Source organism: Quercus robur, chromosome 3, assembly GCF_932294415.1.
Source record: "Quercus robur chromosome 3, dhQueRobu3.1, whole genome shotgun sequence".
Lineage (NCBI taxonomy): Eukaryota > Viridiplantae > Streptophyta > Magnoliopsida > Fagales > Fagaceae > Quercus > Quercus robur.
The window spans coordinates 54652462-54666692 of record NC_065536.1 but is presented as its reverse complement, the minus strand read 5'-3'; the positions used below and the strand labels follow the sequence as shown (position 1 = coordinate 54666692).

The 14231-nt window shown below is 33.8% G+C and overlaps 2 protein-coding genes across 4 annotated transcripts; both read left to right on the top strand.

Moving 5' to 3' along the window:
* Positions 1 to 3518: 3518 nt before the first annotated feature.
* LOC126718405 (uncharacterized) lies at positions 3519 to 9024 on the top strand. Of its 3 annotated transcripts, none has more exons than XM_050420569.1 (10): positions 3519 to 3749; positions 3916 to 4025; positions 4470 to 4588; positions 4692 to 4789; positions 6031 to 6118; positions 6208 to 6342; positions 6457 to 6565; positions 6997 to 7136; positions 8026 to 8105; positions 8613 to 9024. In XM_050420569.1, the coding sequence occupies exons 1-9, from the start codon at positions 3688 to 3690 to the stop codon at positions 8083 to 8085; spliced, it is 921 nt and encodes a 306-aa protein (XP_050276526.1). In that variant the 5' UTR covers positions 3519 to 3687; the 3' UTR covers positions 8086 to 8105; positions 8613 to 9024. The 3 variants fall into 3 exon arrangements, with proteins under 3 accessions (XP_050276526.1, XP_050276525.1, XP_050276524.1); XM_050420568.1 differs by having other exon boundaries at positions 8619 to 9023; XM_050420567.1 differs by lacking the exon at positions 8613 to 9024 and having other exon boundaries at positions 3520 to 3749; positions 8026 to 8542.
* A 966-nt stretch (positions 9025 to 9990) lies between these two features.
* On the top strand, positions 9991 to 12594 carry LOC126718404 (plant intracellular Ras-group-related LRR protein 3). The gene is made up of 3 exons (XM_050420566.1): positions 9991 to 10660; positions 11356 to 11522; positions 11647 to 12594. Exons 1-3 carry the CDS (start codon positions 10196 to 10198, stop codon positions 12293 to 12295), a joined length of 1281 nt encoding a protein of 426 aa, XP_050276523.1. The 5' UTR covers positions 9991 to 10195; the 3' UTR covers positions 12296 to 12594.
* The last annotated feature ends 1637 nt before the right edge of the window (positions 12595 to 14231 follow it).

Sequence of the window (14231 nt, the reverse complement as noted above, 5' to 3'; positions counted from 1 at the left end):
TGATTAGAGTAGGCATCAAACTCAATTTTCAGATCATGTGCACCCTTTGCTTTTTCGTTCTTTTGCTGAATTTTCACCTCATCAAAGAGTGGCCCTCCAACAAGCTAAATTAGGTCTACTACACATGGTTTAGGCTGTATTAAGTGTACATTTGTTGTTACTTGTATTTAACACAACATTTTGGTGCCTCAATATTATTGTCTCTCATGTGTGAAGCTTTACCCTCAAGATTAGGGGTGTCTAAGACCGATCGAACCAAATGGAACCAACAAACCCATTGTCAATTGACTTGGACTTTGATAGTTCCAATAAGCATGGCGGTTGGTAGCAGTTCTAGAATGTCTAGATACAATGAAGTCATTTCGAGTGACTGGTGAGCAATTTCAAAACTCGATGGACTCAACCCATTTGATATTCCACCATTTTTCGGTGAGTTTTCCATCACAAGTCGTTGATTTTGACCAAAATTTGATAAGATTTAATTCTCTCTGCCAATATAAGGAAATCTTGTCCAAATCCAACGAGATCTCAAAAAATCTAACCAGATTTTGGCCAGATCCGACAAAATGTATTCCCTAGTCCTTTACTACAAACTCAACTCCAACTGACACTCCCTTAACACCCGATGGGGCATGATTAGTCCGATCCAACGTCCCTTTATGGTCGACAGTGGGTTTTAATCTCCCCCACTTGAAGTGGTCAAGTTGAGTTTGGTTGGGCACAAACCCGACCCATGGACACTTCTACTTGAGATTATTATATAATTTTTGGACGGAAGCCATTATTTTGTCTAGTCATGTATTATTACTAGCAATTTTTAGTTCTTGGATGACCTTTTGTATGGATTTCATTGTTATTGGGGTGGACTTTAGATTAGAAATTGTGCGAACACTAATGTCATCTTCTTCCAATTGTGCCGTATCGCCAGTAGTGGGTCTATCCCACTTACTCATGTTGTTTCTTTGATCTAGGAAGTCACGTTAATGACGTTAATGGGATTTGGACAAATATTTATCTTAATAGGATTTGAGAACAAATTAAGTTTTTCTTTCATTTTTTCCCAATGTATTATGGCGGGTTTGTCCCTTCTAAGGTGAAAGTTTTCAATACCGTACCAATAATCCCTTCCCATCTATCCGTTTCATGTTGACAAACCTAACCTTCTTGATATTTGATAAACCTATTTGATCAAAGAATTGGTCCATGTCACCTAACCAATCGATGAGGGACAATGGATATGGGAGGGCACATCAAACGTAAGTGCTTCTAATACCACCATCACCATGAATCAATCACTAGAATAAGCCAAAACTCTGTCTCTAAAAAGAGGATACAAAAGAGTAACGAAGAATGAGAAGCCTCACAAGATTCTGTTATGATTTATTACTTTCTCACTTCTGTAGGCCAGTAACTCTAGTGCATATCATAAGTCCCGCACCTCAAAGCTGCAGTGGCCACTGCGTGCCGATTTTTTTCTTTTTAGGGGTAAGAGAACTTTTCACTTTTTCAATTGAGAATCTGCATGCTATATTTCTGTTAGAGATTCTCCAAACAAATGTCGGTGGGATGGGTAACCATCTGTAAATGTGGCCCAGCCTATTTGGGGGTCCATATTTGTCTAGTTTTATAGATTTTAGACAGTGGTCCATGTACTTGCCCTGCGTGCCCCAGTTATTAGTTTAACAAAGTTGCCTTCATGGGTCATCACAAACAAATACATCAGATTTTAAGCAAACCAAGAGGTCGAATGCTAGCTGCTAAGGTTGCATAGTTGACAGTCTAGGCCCAAACAAACTTATCCCCATACTGTGTTTTGTGGTTGACCACCCAGCAATGGTCCAAATTTCTTGTTAAATTTCAATTGGGTTGGATTGGGTTAAGGCCTGTTTTACCAAGTTGTAAAAATAAAAATAAATACATTTTAAACTCTGTAGTTTAATTGTTTAAGGAGTGTAACAAAATTAAGCCTTATGATTTCAAAAGTAACAAATTAAATATTGATATTTAAAATTAATAAAAACTAAATCATCTAACTTCAAATGTAACAGATTAAACCCTTGGGTCAAAATTAAATTTAAAACTGTTTACCAATCAAAAATATCGGTTTTGGTGTTAAACCCTCACCTGACTTGACAATGTTTAGTGGGAGATTGGAAGAATTGTTGTTGATTGCCACTTTAATTGAAATCGACTGCCATAGTTTTTTATTTCATCTAGTTGGATTAATTGAAATCGCCTTATGCACTGTGGAGTCAATGTGTCATGGTGGATTTGCCATTACCCACTATTGCGGAACAAATTTTGGAGAAGATCTCTCTAGATCTGGCAAAAATCTCACAAAATTTTGTAAAGGTCGACAATAAGAAAGGGAAACAAATGGCTTGTGACGAGGGGAGAAGGAGGAGAGGTGGAGCTTTTCAATCAAATTGGTTGAATTGGATCTCTGTGACATAGAATCGCCACTCAACTTGCGACTATTGGATTTCCATGATACATAAACAACATTAACCATTGTGCTACTTGGATAAAGCATTTTTCCAATCAGATGGCTTGGGTCGAGTAGTTTGATCAGGTGCAGTTATAGTTGGACAACCCTAATTAAACCTCCAACACAATGAGCTTAGGTTTAATTTGTTTCTTTTTGAAACTCATAGTGTAAGTTATTACTTTTGAAACTATAGGGTTTGATTTGTTACTTTTTTTAAACTTAAGGATTTAACTTGTTTCTTGTAAAACTATATGGTTGAATTTGTTACACTCGAAAATTATAAAGTTTAAATTATTGTATTCTCATTTTAAAAAAGTTGCTAATCAACAATTTCGATATTACTATTTACCACAAATTACTATTTTCCGTTCTAAAATTTCACCTAATTTATAATGTCCTCTTAAATTATCAATTTGCATTGATTATCACCTCAATTCTTGAAATTTGTATCATGAAAATTGAGTTTTTAATTACAATCAATGTGAGAATATAATAATTACACATAATTTTTGGATCCTTTAAGATTCAATCACACTATTATATTTTTTGAGATTATAAATTATAAATCACATTATAGTTTGGGGTTATTGTTTCTCCCAAAAAAAAAAAAAAAATTGGGAATATTGTAAATAGTCTAAAAGTTTAGGGCGAGAAAGTCTTATAGACTTATAGCATGTTTGGAAGTTTAAAAAAGGAGGGATAGTAGTGTAGAGGGAGAGAGAGTAATTCGATTACCTTGTTTGGAGGTTTTTTAAGAAAGAATGGGAGGAGTTTGGAGGGGTTTCAACCACTTTTAACCCCTCATTTTTAATTCCCCAAATTGGAGAGATTTGGAGGAAAAAAGTAGAGTAGATAAATTATTGTCTAGATAAATTTTCTAATTTACTAGTATTTTTAAATTAATAATAGACCAATGTTTCAAGTTCATATTCAAATAAAAGTAAAATTGTTTATTTTAATCATTTCCCCTCTTCTCTATTACAATTTTTAAAACATCCATATAAGGGAAAGTGCTAATTACCCCCTTCCCCTTATCGATATAGCCTTTGTAGTTTGTAGTGTTTTATGACTTTTATCTAACAAGAACAACCCCTGAATCCTAAAGCCCTAAACCCCATACCTCTCTTTTTTTTTTTCATATTTATCCTAAGCGCTAAAAGGACTAAAACCCTAATAGAAACTGAAAATTTTGGTTAAAGATGCAGCACGACGAGGTCATATGGCAGGTTATCAGGCACAACCATTGCAGTTTCATGTCCAAGTAAGTCTTCTTTTTCTTTCTTAAGCTTTGAAAAGCCATTGCTTATTTGGCTTCCTTATAAAGTTTATCAATTTTGTTTTTTATCCATTTGTTTATGGTGGCTGGCTAGTATTGCAGTGGGTTTTGAAACTTGGTTGGGTTTTTGTATGTTTTTTTTTTTTGGTAGAATTGCCACTGGAAATTTCTGTAGAAATCCCTATAATGTGACCGGGATTTGTAACCGGAGCTCGTGCCCGCTTGCTAATAGTCGCTATGCCACCATTCGTGACCATGATGGTATTTTTTCACTATTTTCTTATCCTCCTGCTTGTTCTGTCATTTGGGTCTTTTTTATTTTTTGGGTGGTGAATCTGGTGATTTTTACATATAGGCATTTGAATCATTATAATATTGTATATTGTTTGTTTGGTTTTTTTAGGAGAAACAACCTGTTGAGTTGTGTTTGTCATGAAAATTGAGAAAACAGAAATTCACACCCAATTGAATTCAATAAGATTATTTGGATTTGTTGAATTGAGCCTTATTCTTTCTTTTTGTATAAACTGAAGAGTATGGAAATGTATGCTATATGTGGCCTTTTTAGTTGATCTTAGTGGATTCGGGGTTGTTTATATGTGTAGGTGGTCTGTGGACTGATTTGCTTTTGCACATTGATTAGTGTGTGTGTATTAACAAACGTCTTGTGTGGTATTTTTATGTGGTGGTGTTGGTATGCTGCAGGAGTGTTCTATCTTTATATGAAATCCATAGAGAGAGCTCATATGCCAAACAAATTGTGGGAGAGAGTTAAGTTGCCCAGAAATTATGAGAAGGCACTTGAGATTGTAGACAAACATCTGGTATTGAATGTTAGATTGCTTTTGAAAATTTGGAATAGTTAATGTGATTTTGAGTATCAGTTCTGGAAGAGGCTAATTTGATCTAACCTTTTTGGGTTGACAGATGTATTGGCCAAAGACTCTTGTGCACAAAACAAAGCAACGGTTGACCAAGATGACTCAAATGCGGATACGCATGAGGAAGCTTGCTTTGAAAACAAGGTTCACTTTTTCTCATGCTTGCAATTGATTTCAATTCACTACCAGAAATGTTTACTCATGTGACAATATTGTTTTGTAATGTGCCACAAGATTGTCTTGGGTACTTCACTTGGTTTCTCTGGGAAAATAATTGAAGTTATAATGAACCATTACTAGTTGTGTTTTCAAGAAAAGATGTTACACACACACACACACACACATATGTAAACCTTTAAGTTGACATGGGCCAAATTTTAAGGCTTGGAGTAATGCAGATCTTCAAATGTTTGCGTCTCACTATCATATCCTAAATAACAATTTTTTTTCCCAATGAACTTTGGCTCAAATGCATTTCCTCTCCCCGTAAGAATTTTTTGGAGATGTTTGTTGTTATCTTAAAGCTATATTTTCCATACTTCTCAACTGCAAGCATACAGTAAACCATAGCCTTATTCAGATATTTCTACAGGTTTCAATAAATCAATTTTTTCTTTCATAAAAAATATTAGTATAATTCATTTGATAAATGAAGGTAGATGCACTATAAGATCCCTTGTATGTAATGAGAAAATGGTAATTAATAAGCAGAAAAATTAGGTTTGCTTATGGGACAAATCAATTAGATCAGCAAAGATCTAGATATTGGGTCGGTAATGCATTGTAGGTGTTCCATACTTTAATTTGCTCCGGACTGGAATTCATTGAAGTGAGGGTTGGATGTTTTAAATGAGAAAATCTTTTATTCATTGTGAGATATTTAAATGTTTGTTTGCGAATTGCTTATTTTTTATAGCTTATTTGCATAATGTGAGACAAAAAGGTAAAAGCTAACTTATTTTCAAAAAGTTGAAAGTTAAATTATTTGAAATAAAGTTGAGTAAAAAAGTAGCATTGGACCCACAAACAGTAGATAATTTAAGCAAAAAGCTACCTTTTAAAAGTACTTATCAAAAAAAGAAAGATATTTAGTTTAAAAGCAAAAAAAGAAAGAAGAAAATGTGAAAACTTTGTTGGTGTTATGCACAGAATTGACAACTCAGACATTGTGTGGTGATGCTGAAAGGGGTCTAGTTGTAACCTGTTTTTTCTATAATTGGTAAACTAGGTATTGATCTCATGACCTCACCCTCTAACCCATTATCACGGGAAAAGGGAGTGCCAATTGTGCTAGAGCTCATCAGCTTTAACCCTAATATGTTAAATGGTGTCCTCACACATTGGCGTGCTTTGTTATGATGGAAATTGTTTCTGTTGCCTAACAGGGAGAAGATAATGACAACACCAAGGAAGGAGAAAAAAAGAGAAGCTAGAAGAGAGGAAAAGGCTGAAAGGGCAGCAGCACTGGATAAGGTTATTATACATGAGCCTTATGCTACTGGTGTACATCGACTATATGTTGTCTCTACAGCTCTCATTAAGCCTTTATAGATTTTCTGCAGAGCATTGAAAAAGAATTGTTAGAACGTCTTCAGAAAGGAGTTTATGGTGACATATACAACTATCCTGTTAAAGAATACAATAAAGTTCTTGATATAGAAGAGGGGCAGGCTGCTAGTGAAGATGAAGAAGAGCTGGTATGAACTTCCTGGTATTATTGTTTTAAATATGGATTATTTGTTTTTATGTTTACTGAGGGTTCTACTTTTAGGATAATTAAATACCCTTGTATCTGTTCTTGTAATAAGCAGGAGCCTGAGATAGAATATGTTGAGGGTTATGAAGAACTTGAACTAGAAGATGATATAGAAGATTTTGGTGGTCTTGCTATCGCTTGGTCTCAGATGGACGATGGCAATGGTATAGCAGTCACTAGATTACTCTGTGTCAAGCATTTTCTTTTAAAGTTGATTATAAATTTTTGTTGATCTTATGCCTGGCTTTGCGTGCACATCTAGTTCATATATTTACTTGCATCAAGTAAGAGTATATTTGGATGAGCTTATTTTCATTATCATATCTTGTTTTAAAATTTAAAAACTAAGCTGTGAACAAGTGCAACTGTACCTAGAAAAAACTGAAGCTTAAAAAAGCTGCCCTAGCTGAAAAACAAAATAAACTACAACAAGCAGATCCCAAGTAGTTCATTTTTAGTTTACATGCATATTGAATAATGGAATTAAATTATAAATTGTGGGGCTTTGCTTTATAAAATAATGGGACAAGAGTACGTGACCAGATTCTCAGATGTGTTTCTTAAATGGAATAAGAAAATGAGTTTCATGATGCAGTTGAAATGGTTGGAGATGATGAAGACGTTGAGCCATTTGCTGGTAAGAGAGTGGGGAAGGAAACTGCCCCAGCTTCAAGAAAGCTTGCGAAAGATGAACCTGATGCCAAATTGAAGAAGAGAGCAAGGGTGCTTGTTGAGGTAATGGTCAATGACATTTTGGTTTGTTTACAGGTTTCTTACATTGTTAGTGATATGTATAGTACCTTCCATTCATACAAAGACTGTTCTTATGCTTCGGTTGATTCTAAATTCATAAAGAACATAGACCCTTTTTTTTTTATTTTTTTTATTTTTTATTTTTTATGTGTAAAAAACTGAAATATTTTTAGTTGATTTTGGTGGGGAAACCTGATGTAGGACATAGACGAACAAAGTTAAATCAGTTCTAGCATTACTTTGTATACAGTGAAGTTATGTTATCTTACCACATTTTCTTGATGATATGTTATCTTACCACATCTTTCTATTGGGCTCCAGCCACCAATAGAAAGATGACACATGCCTTGTTATGTGCAATGTACGTGACTCACTTGGCTGGTTAGGTTAAGTGAGTCATGTGCATTGCACACGATAATTGCAAATATCATTCTCAATTGGTAACGCTTTCCTAATGTGAACTATTATGGAGCCAAACTCTTTCCTACTGTGAACTATTAAATTCTTTGTGTACTTTGGTGGTGTCCGGTGTCCCCTTATAAAAATAAAGTAATAGATCAAAAATGGATATTATAATAAGAAAGTAATAGATCAAAAGTGGATACAGTGAAGTAAGATAATGGTATCTTACCACATTTTCTTGATGATTATGTAAACTAATAAATTCACTCGCATAATTTTTAGGCAATTCTTATTTGCAATTTTCTTCAAATTTCTTGAGAATGAATTCTCATAGATTTAACTTGTTTCTGGAGATGGACACTTTAGATACAAATAATTTGCAGTTGCTTGCTTCCTACTTCTGTAAATTGTCAGTAGCTACATCCAATCAAGATCCTAGACAATTCAAATCTGTTCTTTTATTTGTCAGTTTGAGCATGGAGATGTTGATGAAAGAGAAAAGGCTATCTTTTGCACTGAGTGCTTGTAGCATATTGCTTCACTTGTAAAGTATCCTTTTTATGGGGTCAGATGTAAGAGAAGGTATCTTATGCATTGGATGCATGCATCCTCCCTCTCATAGTGTGTGAACCACACTGATGAAATTTTTGTGGGTGTAGAGTATGTTTCAAATCTCAGTGGGCAAAGAAAGAAAGTCACTAAAGGAGACGAAATTTTGATAGATATCTCATGATTGTAGTTGACATATTTTCTTAATCATAGTAGTTTCCCTTGATTTTATATAGTTTTCTTATAGCTTTTGGTTCTCTTCCTCTTTGTGGGAGAAGGGGCTGTACAAGAGTAGCATTCTTGAGTCTTTTCTAGTCTTGGAGTTTTCGTTTATGTTACCTCTTCTCAGAAATTAATGAATCTTGTACCTGAGTTATTTGCTTTTGAATGAGGCCATTGAAAATGGATTATTTATTAGTCACACTTGTTTACTTCAACTTTTGTATCATTACTGAAATTGAACCTTTCATTGTTCTTGCTTTAGTTTATTCCCTTAACCCGTCCCAGTAATAGCCACATGTACTGAATTGGACGTATAATACGAGCTTTTCTAGTGGATGGTTGTGGCAAGCTCTAGAGAGTAGAGAGTAGGTAGCAACGTCGCCATACTACAGAAGGCCGTAAGCAGTGGCCCGAGATTGTTCGAATATATTTTTTAATCCCTGTTGGATGAAGGTCTCTTTCCCATTGACTTATTTTAATGGGTTTTTGGCCCCAGAAGATTCTTGAAGATAATGGGAAATCAGACCAGATCAGTTGGTCATATATCAATTTCCACGTAGATATAGATGATTAAGATGTGATTTTAAAGTTGATAAGATTTGCTTTTAAAAAAAAATATTGTAAGTTATATATTGATTTAACTCATTGACATGATATCTAACTATTCATAGGGTGTATCACATGTATAAGCTGTTAGAAAAGATGTTTTGAATTTAAAATGGAAGCTTGTGAAAAATTCTATGAGAAATTGTGGTTGCAAAACAGAGTTTTAGATTTTATTTTAGTTACTTTATATAAAAAAAAAGTATACGTGAGTCGTGACATGCTGCGATTAATGAATCATATAATCAAATACTAGGAGTAGGACAAATGATTTTTTATTTCATAATTTGAATATAGTGTTATATTTTGATATTGTGTTTTTGCTTTGTTGAAGTTTATTTAATTTTTAGTGTTTTACTTTATGGTTTATTAGCGAGATGTCACGTGTGAGAATTTTTTTTCCCTTTTTAAATTTTGGTTACTTTATAAGGGAAAAAGAGTAAGTGTAATATGTTTTGATTAATAAAATATAAAGTGTAATACAACAAGTGAGACATAGAATTTGCATTTGTGGAGCATGAAATAGAAGATTAAGAGTGGGGGAAAACAGAATTTTATTCCTTAATCTAACTAGTTAGTTTGGCAAGCTAAAACCCACAAAAAAAAAAAAAAAAAAAAAAAAAAAAAAAATTAATTGGGTTTTTAGAGCTTATTTTGGCGAGTCTCCTCATGCGAAAAATTTCCCCCTCATTTCCTACAATACTTTTCAAATAAGCAATCAACATAAGTTTTGGAGAGTATCTTATCAAAACCAAATGGTTAGGCAATAAGATATATATCCCAATAAAACAGAAATATTAAAAGAGATGAGTACTCAATTAAAATTGATCATTAGTCAACAATATATATCTGGGATTTTTTTTTTTTTTTTTTTCTTGAATGAAAAAAGAGTGTTTCTAGTGTAGGTTTATTGACCCCATACCATACGACGATAATGAATAATACCACATATTATGTTTTTTGACCTTTACATGAATGAAATCTGTTCGGTCAAATTGGCTTTTCTTTATTTATCCACTTATAATACTCCAAATCATAGTGCCAACTTCTAATCTTGCATTTGCGTTTTTTTCACTCCAATCAAACTGAAACAGCATCCAATACACAGTTTTTCTCAGCCCACAGTATCAAAGTCTAGTGTGTTCTACGTTCTCTACCAACTATATTTCTCTCCTCAAACGCTCCTCCTCTCTCATTCTCATGCTCATCACCATCACCATCTTCTCTATCTGTAGTCCACTCTTCTTAGACTTTCTCATTGCTTTATGGATCAAAACCCCAAAGACTTGCCAATTCTCTCCTATGTCCTATCCCAACTCAACCCCAATTCCCATCCACGACTCCCTCCACAACTTCAACAAACCCTGCTGACCCAGTTGCCTTATCTCAACCACCCTAAAGTCCTAGCCTCACTAGCCCAAGCCATCCCAGATATCACCCAGATCACCAAGTCGGTGAGGCTGGAAGAGATGCATGAGGAATATGAGAAACAGTTGAGAGAAGCAGAGGACAGGTTGGTCGAGGTTTATGGATCAGTTGTGTCAGAGTTGGAGAAGGGGTTTAAGGAAGAGGAAGTGTGTGATGAGGTAGTTGGGATATTGAAGGAGGCAGAAGGTGGGGTTGTTGTGGAGAGGGTTGAGCTTTGTGGGCGTCAGCTGAGGTTTCTTCCTGAGGCATTTGGGATGCTTCATGGGTTGCTCGTGCTCAATTTGTCCCGTAATCAGCTAGAGGTTAGTGCTTTTTTTTTTTTTTTGATAAATTTGAAAGGCTGCAAAGAAAAAAGTAGGAAATTAATGGAAATTAAACTATCTCAGATTCAAGAATGAACCAAAAAAAAAAAAAAAAAAAAAATTCCAATTCAGGGACCCTACTTTGTGATCAATTAAGCTATTAAAGTAAGTTTTTGTGTCAAATGTCGCATATGATTAATATTATATTTCTTTTACTCAACTCTGTTTCTAGGAGTGAACAAGTAGGTGGAAAGTAGAGGACTTATTTCAAAAATAAAAATAAGAAGAAAAAAAAAGAAAAAAGAAAAGAAGGGAGGGTGAAGAACTACCTTATTTGTGCATGCTTCCTGGATAGGATATTATTCTGGCTTCTTTCTTTAGGTATATTGTTCTGATTAGATTTATAAAAAATAAAAAAAAAGTTCTGACTTCTGATTATATTAGTTGTCTACTCCAAACTTGGTCTCTGACTCTGCCGTACAGAACTTAAAGATGTTGGTCATTTGGTATTCTCTAATTGCAACATGAGAGCTAATCATAATATGAAACCTTGATGAACCATCATGACATAGAGTACATGCGAGATTTTGAGTGGTGAAGAACCTACCTATGATCGTTTGTTCAAAAGTGTAACTGGAATTATAGAATTTCTATATGCAGTTCCTGATATTTTCTTTATTCGTTTGGGGAAACAGGTCCTTCCTGATTCGATAGCAGGGCTTCAGAAACTGGAGGAGCTTGATATTTCTTCCAATCTTTTAGTATCCCTGCCAGGTTCTATTGGACTGTTGCTTAACCTGAGGGTCCTCAATGTCTCAGGAAATAAACTTAGTTCCCTTCCTGACTCGATTGCTCGCTGCAGGTAAAGACATCATTTACTAGTGTTTCACTTTCTATTGTTCCCTAGAAAATTTGCATTTTCCTATTCTTTTCTTAGCATCTTCACTAGGTCCTTTATTCATTAACTGTTTCCTACTTCCTTTTAGTTCACTGGTGGAGTTAGATGCAAGCTTTAACAATTTGATGTGTTTGCCATCAAATATTGGGTACGGACTAGTTAATCTTGAAAGGCTCTCAATCCACCTGAATAGAATCCGTTGTCTTCCTGCATCAATTTGTGAAATGAGGTCTTTAAGATATGTAGATGTTCATTTCAATGAGCTACGTGGCCTACCTCATGCTATTGGGAGATTAACAAATCTTGAGGTTCTGAACCTTAGCAGTAATTTCAGTGATTTAACACAGCTTCCTGAAACAATTGGTGATCTTATGAACCTAAGGGAGCTTGACTTAAGCAACAACCAAATCCGAGCTCTTCCTGACACATTTGGTCAGCTCAAAAATCTAACTAAGCTTAATTTGGACCAAAATCCGCTCATAATACCTCCCATAGATATTGTGAATAAAGGGGTTGAAGCTGTCAAGGAGTACATGGCAAAGAGGTGGCTTGATATCAAAGCAGAGGAGCAACAGAGGAGCATGATTGAAGAAAACAAGCAGCAAGCTCAGACTGGTTGGCTAGCATGGGGAACTTCCTTGTTGAATAACTTGGTTTCTGGGGTTTCACAAAGTGTTGCAGGATATGTGGGAGCTGGAAAAGCTTCGAGAGACCCTTGGTTGGATCAACAATTATGATTTGATCATCTTCTTGACCTGGGATTTATAGAATTTTCTGTGTGTGTATATATATATATTTTGTAGTTGAATGGAGTTATTGGTCCATTCGAGATGACATAATGATGTTATATATGTACATAAAGTAATATGGTGTGTAGTGTGCAGTTGTCCATTCTGGAACAGTTAGATACACCCGCTTACTACTGGTCACTCAAATTAACTGGTTTATTTGTTTGTATTTTTTCATTGGTTATGCCCAGTTGTTAGTTGTAACATTACATCCACGAGACAAAAGATTAAGTGGCTATATTTTCTCATTTTATTTTTTCTTGAAAGTACATTACAATATTATCATGTTTAGGGGGAAAGTTACACTTTATCGTCCTAAAGTATGACTCATTTTACTCTTACTGCATCCGAGAGACTTTCTAGGAGTGTGCAACCCACCACCGTATTAATAAAGACCACAAACAAGGGAAATGTTGTGATCACTTTTCTTGTGTGAATCTTTATTTCATACTCAAAATTTGCTTTCATAAATAAATGAGAATGCACATTTTACTCTCCTAAACTATGACTCATTTTACGCTTTACCCCTCAACTATGGCAATTTCCTAAACTATGACTCATTTTACACTTTTCCCCTAAACTATGGCAATGCACACTTACTTCCTTAAACTATAACCCATGGAAGGCAATTTAAAACACAATTAATAGTTTAGGTAGGGTAAATTTGCATTTTCATAGTTTAGGAGGGCAAGTGTTACATATGTAATAGTTTATGTGAGTAAAAATGCATTCTCATAGTTTAGGGGTGTAAGTGTAAAACGATGTATATTTTAGGAGGGATAAAGTGTAATTTCCCCATATTTATAATAGGAATTACACACAAAAGCCAATGATAATTTGAATTTGAATTCTAGTTTGATTGCTTCAATCCCTTCATTCCTATGATTTTATCTAGCAATCAAAATTTTGATTTGATCTTCAATGGCATGGAAAGTGAATTATTCTTTCCAACACATTGATCTTCTAGTCCTTACCAATTATTGTATCATAGTGGTTAGTATTGTAGAATACATGTTATGTATCAAATTGAGTGAAAAAAAATCATATCATAAGTATGTATTGATGATACTCATAAACTGTACGATACATACATGCATATTGTTTGAATCATATTATATTATTGTATGTATTGAACAATACATAGGCATGTGGGTTTAGATTATTATTATTATTATTGTGGTTAATATTTGTGCTTTGATTGAAGTCCAACAAGTTTTTGGTAATTTTTTAAATAAAAAATTATTTAATTACTTGGTTGAACCCAATAAAATAACATGTCCAACCATGATTTCTTCTCTCTCCTACAAAATTTGGACCACACACTTGACTCACTTTTTTGGCCTTCACATTTACCAATTTCTTTTCTATATTATGAATAAAGTATTAAATAACCATATAACTATATTTTAATTTTGTTATAAATCAAAGAAACTTGAATGTCAAGAAGAAATATATATATATATATATATATATATATAAAGGTCATCGAAAAAGAAGAATAAGAAGAGATAATAAATTTTGGAGATAATGAGGAAGAAGATATCAATGAAGAAATGGTTTTGCAAGATGATGAAAATAATGACAAAACTAACTTATACTAGGGAGATGAAGTTGATTAGGCTAGATGATTAATAAGATAAGAAAAAATTATTATTTTGGCTTATATATCATGTATTATCACTTATGAGTTTGAACATTTTTTTTTTTTTTTTTTGTTGAGAAGAAGACATTTATTTTAACTTAATTTATTTAGTTAGCTTGGTTAAATATTAGTATAAGTGATAATTAAATTAGTAATTAGTTGATTATGTTCCAAATTTATAATAAATATATCTTATATATATATATGATGATTTATAATTTTATATAAATTTTATGTTAGGGT

Bases quoted from the DNA above. Each gene is read 5' to 3' on its own strand.
- LOC126718405 (XM_050420569.1), top strand. From the start codon at position 3,688: ATGCAGCACGACGAGGTCATATGGCAGGTTATCAGGCACAACCATTGC. The intron at 4,589-4,691 runs GTATTGAATGTT...TTGGGTTGACAG, and splicing joins AGATTGTAGACAAACATCTG to ATGTATTGGCCAAAGACTCT. The intron at 6,119-6,207 runs GTTATTATACAT...GATTTTCTGCAG, and splicing joins GGGCAGCAGCACTGGATAAG to AGCATTGAAAAAGAATTGTT.
- LOC126718404 (XM_050420566.1), top strand. From the start codon at position 10,196: ATGGATCAAAACCCCAAAGACTTGCCAATTCTCTCCTATGTCCTATCC. The intron at 10,661-11,355 runs GTTAGTGCTTTT...TTGGGGAAACAG, and splicing joins TGTCCCGTAATCAGCTAGAG to GTCCTTCCTGATTCGATAGC. The intron at 11,523-11,646 runs GTAAAGACATCA...ACTTCCTTTTAG, and splicing joins GACTCGATTGCTCGCTGCAG to TTCACTGGTGGAGTTAGATG.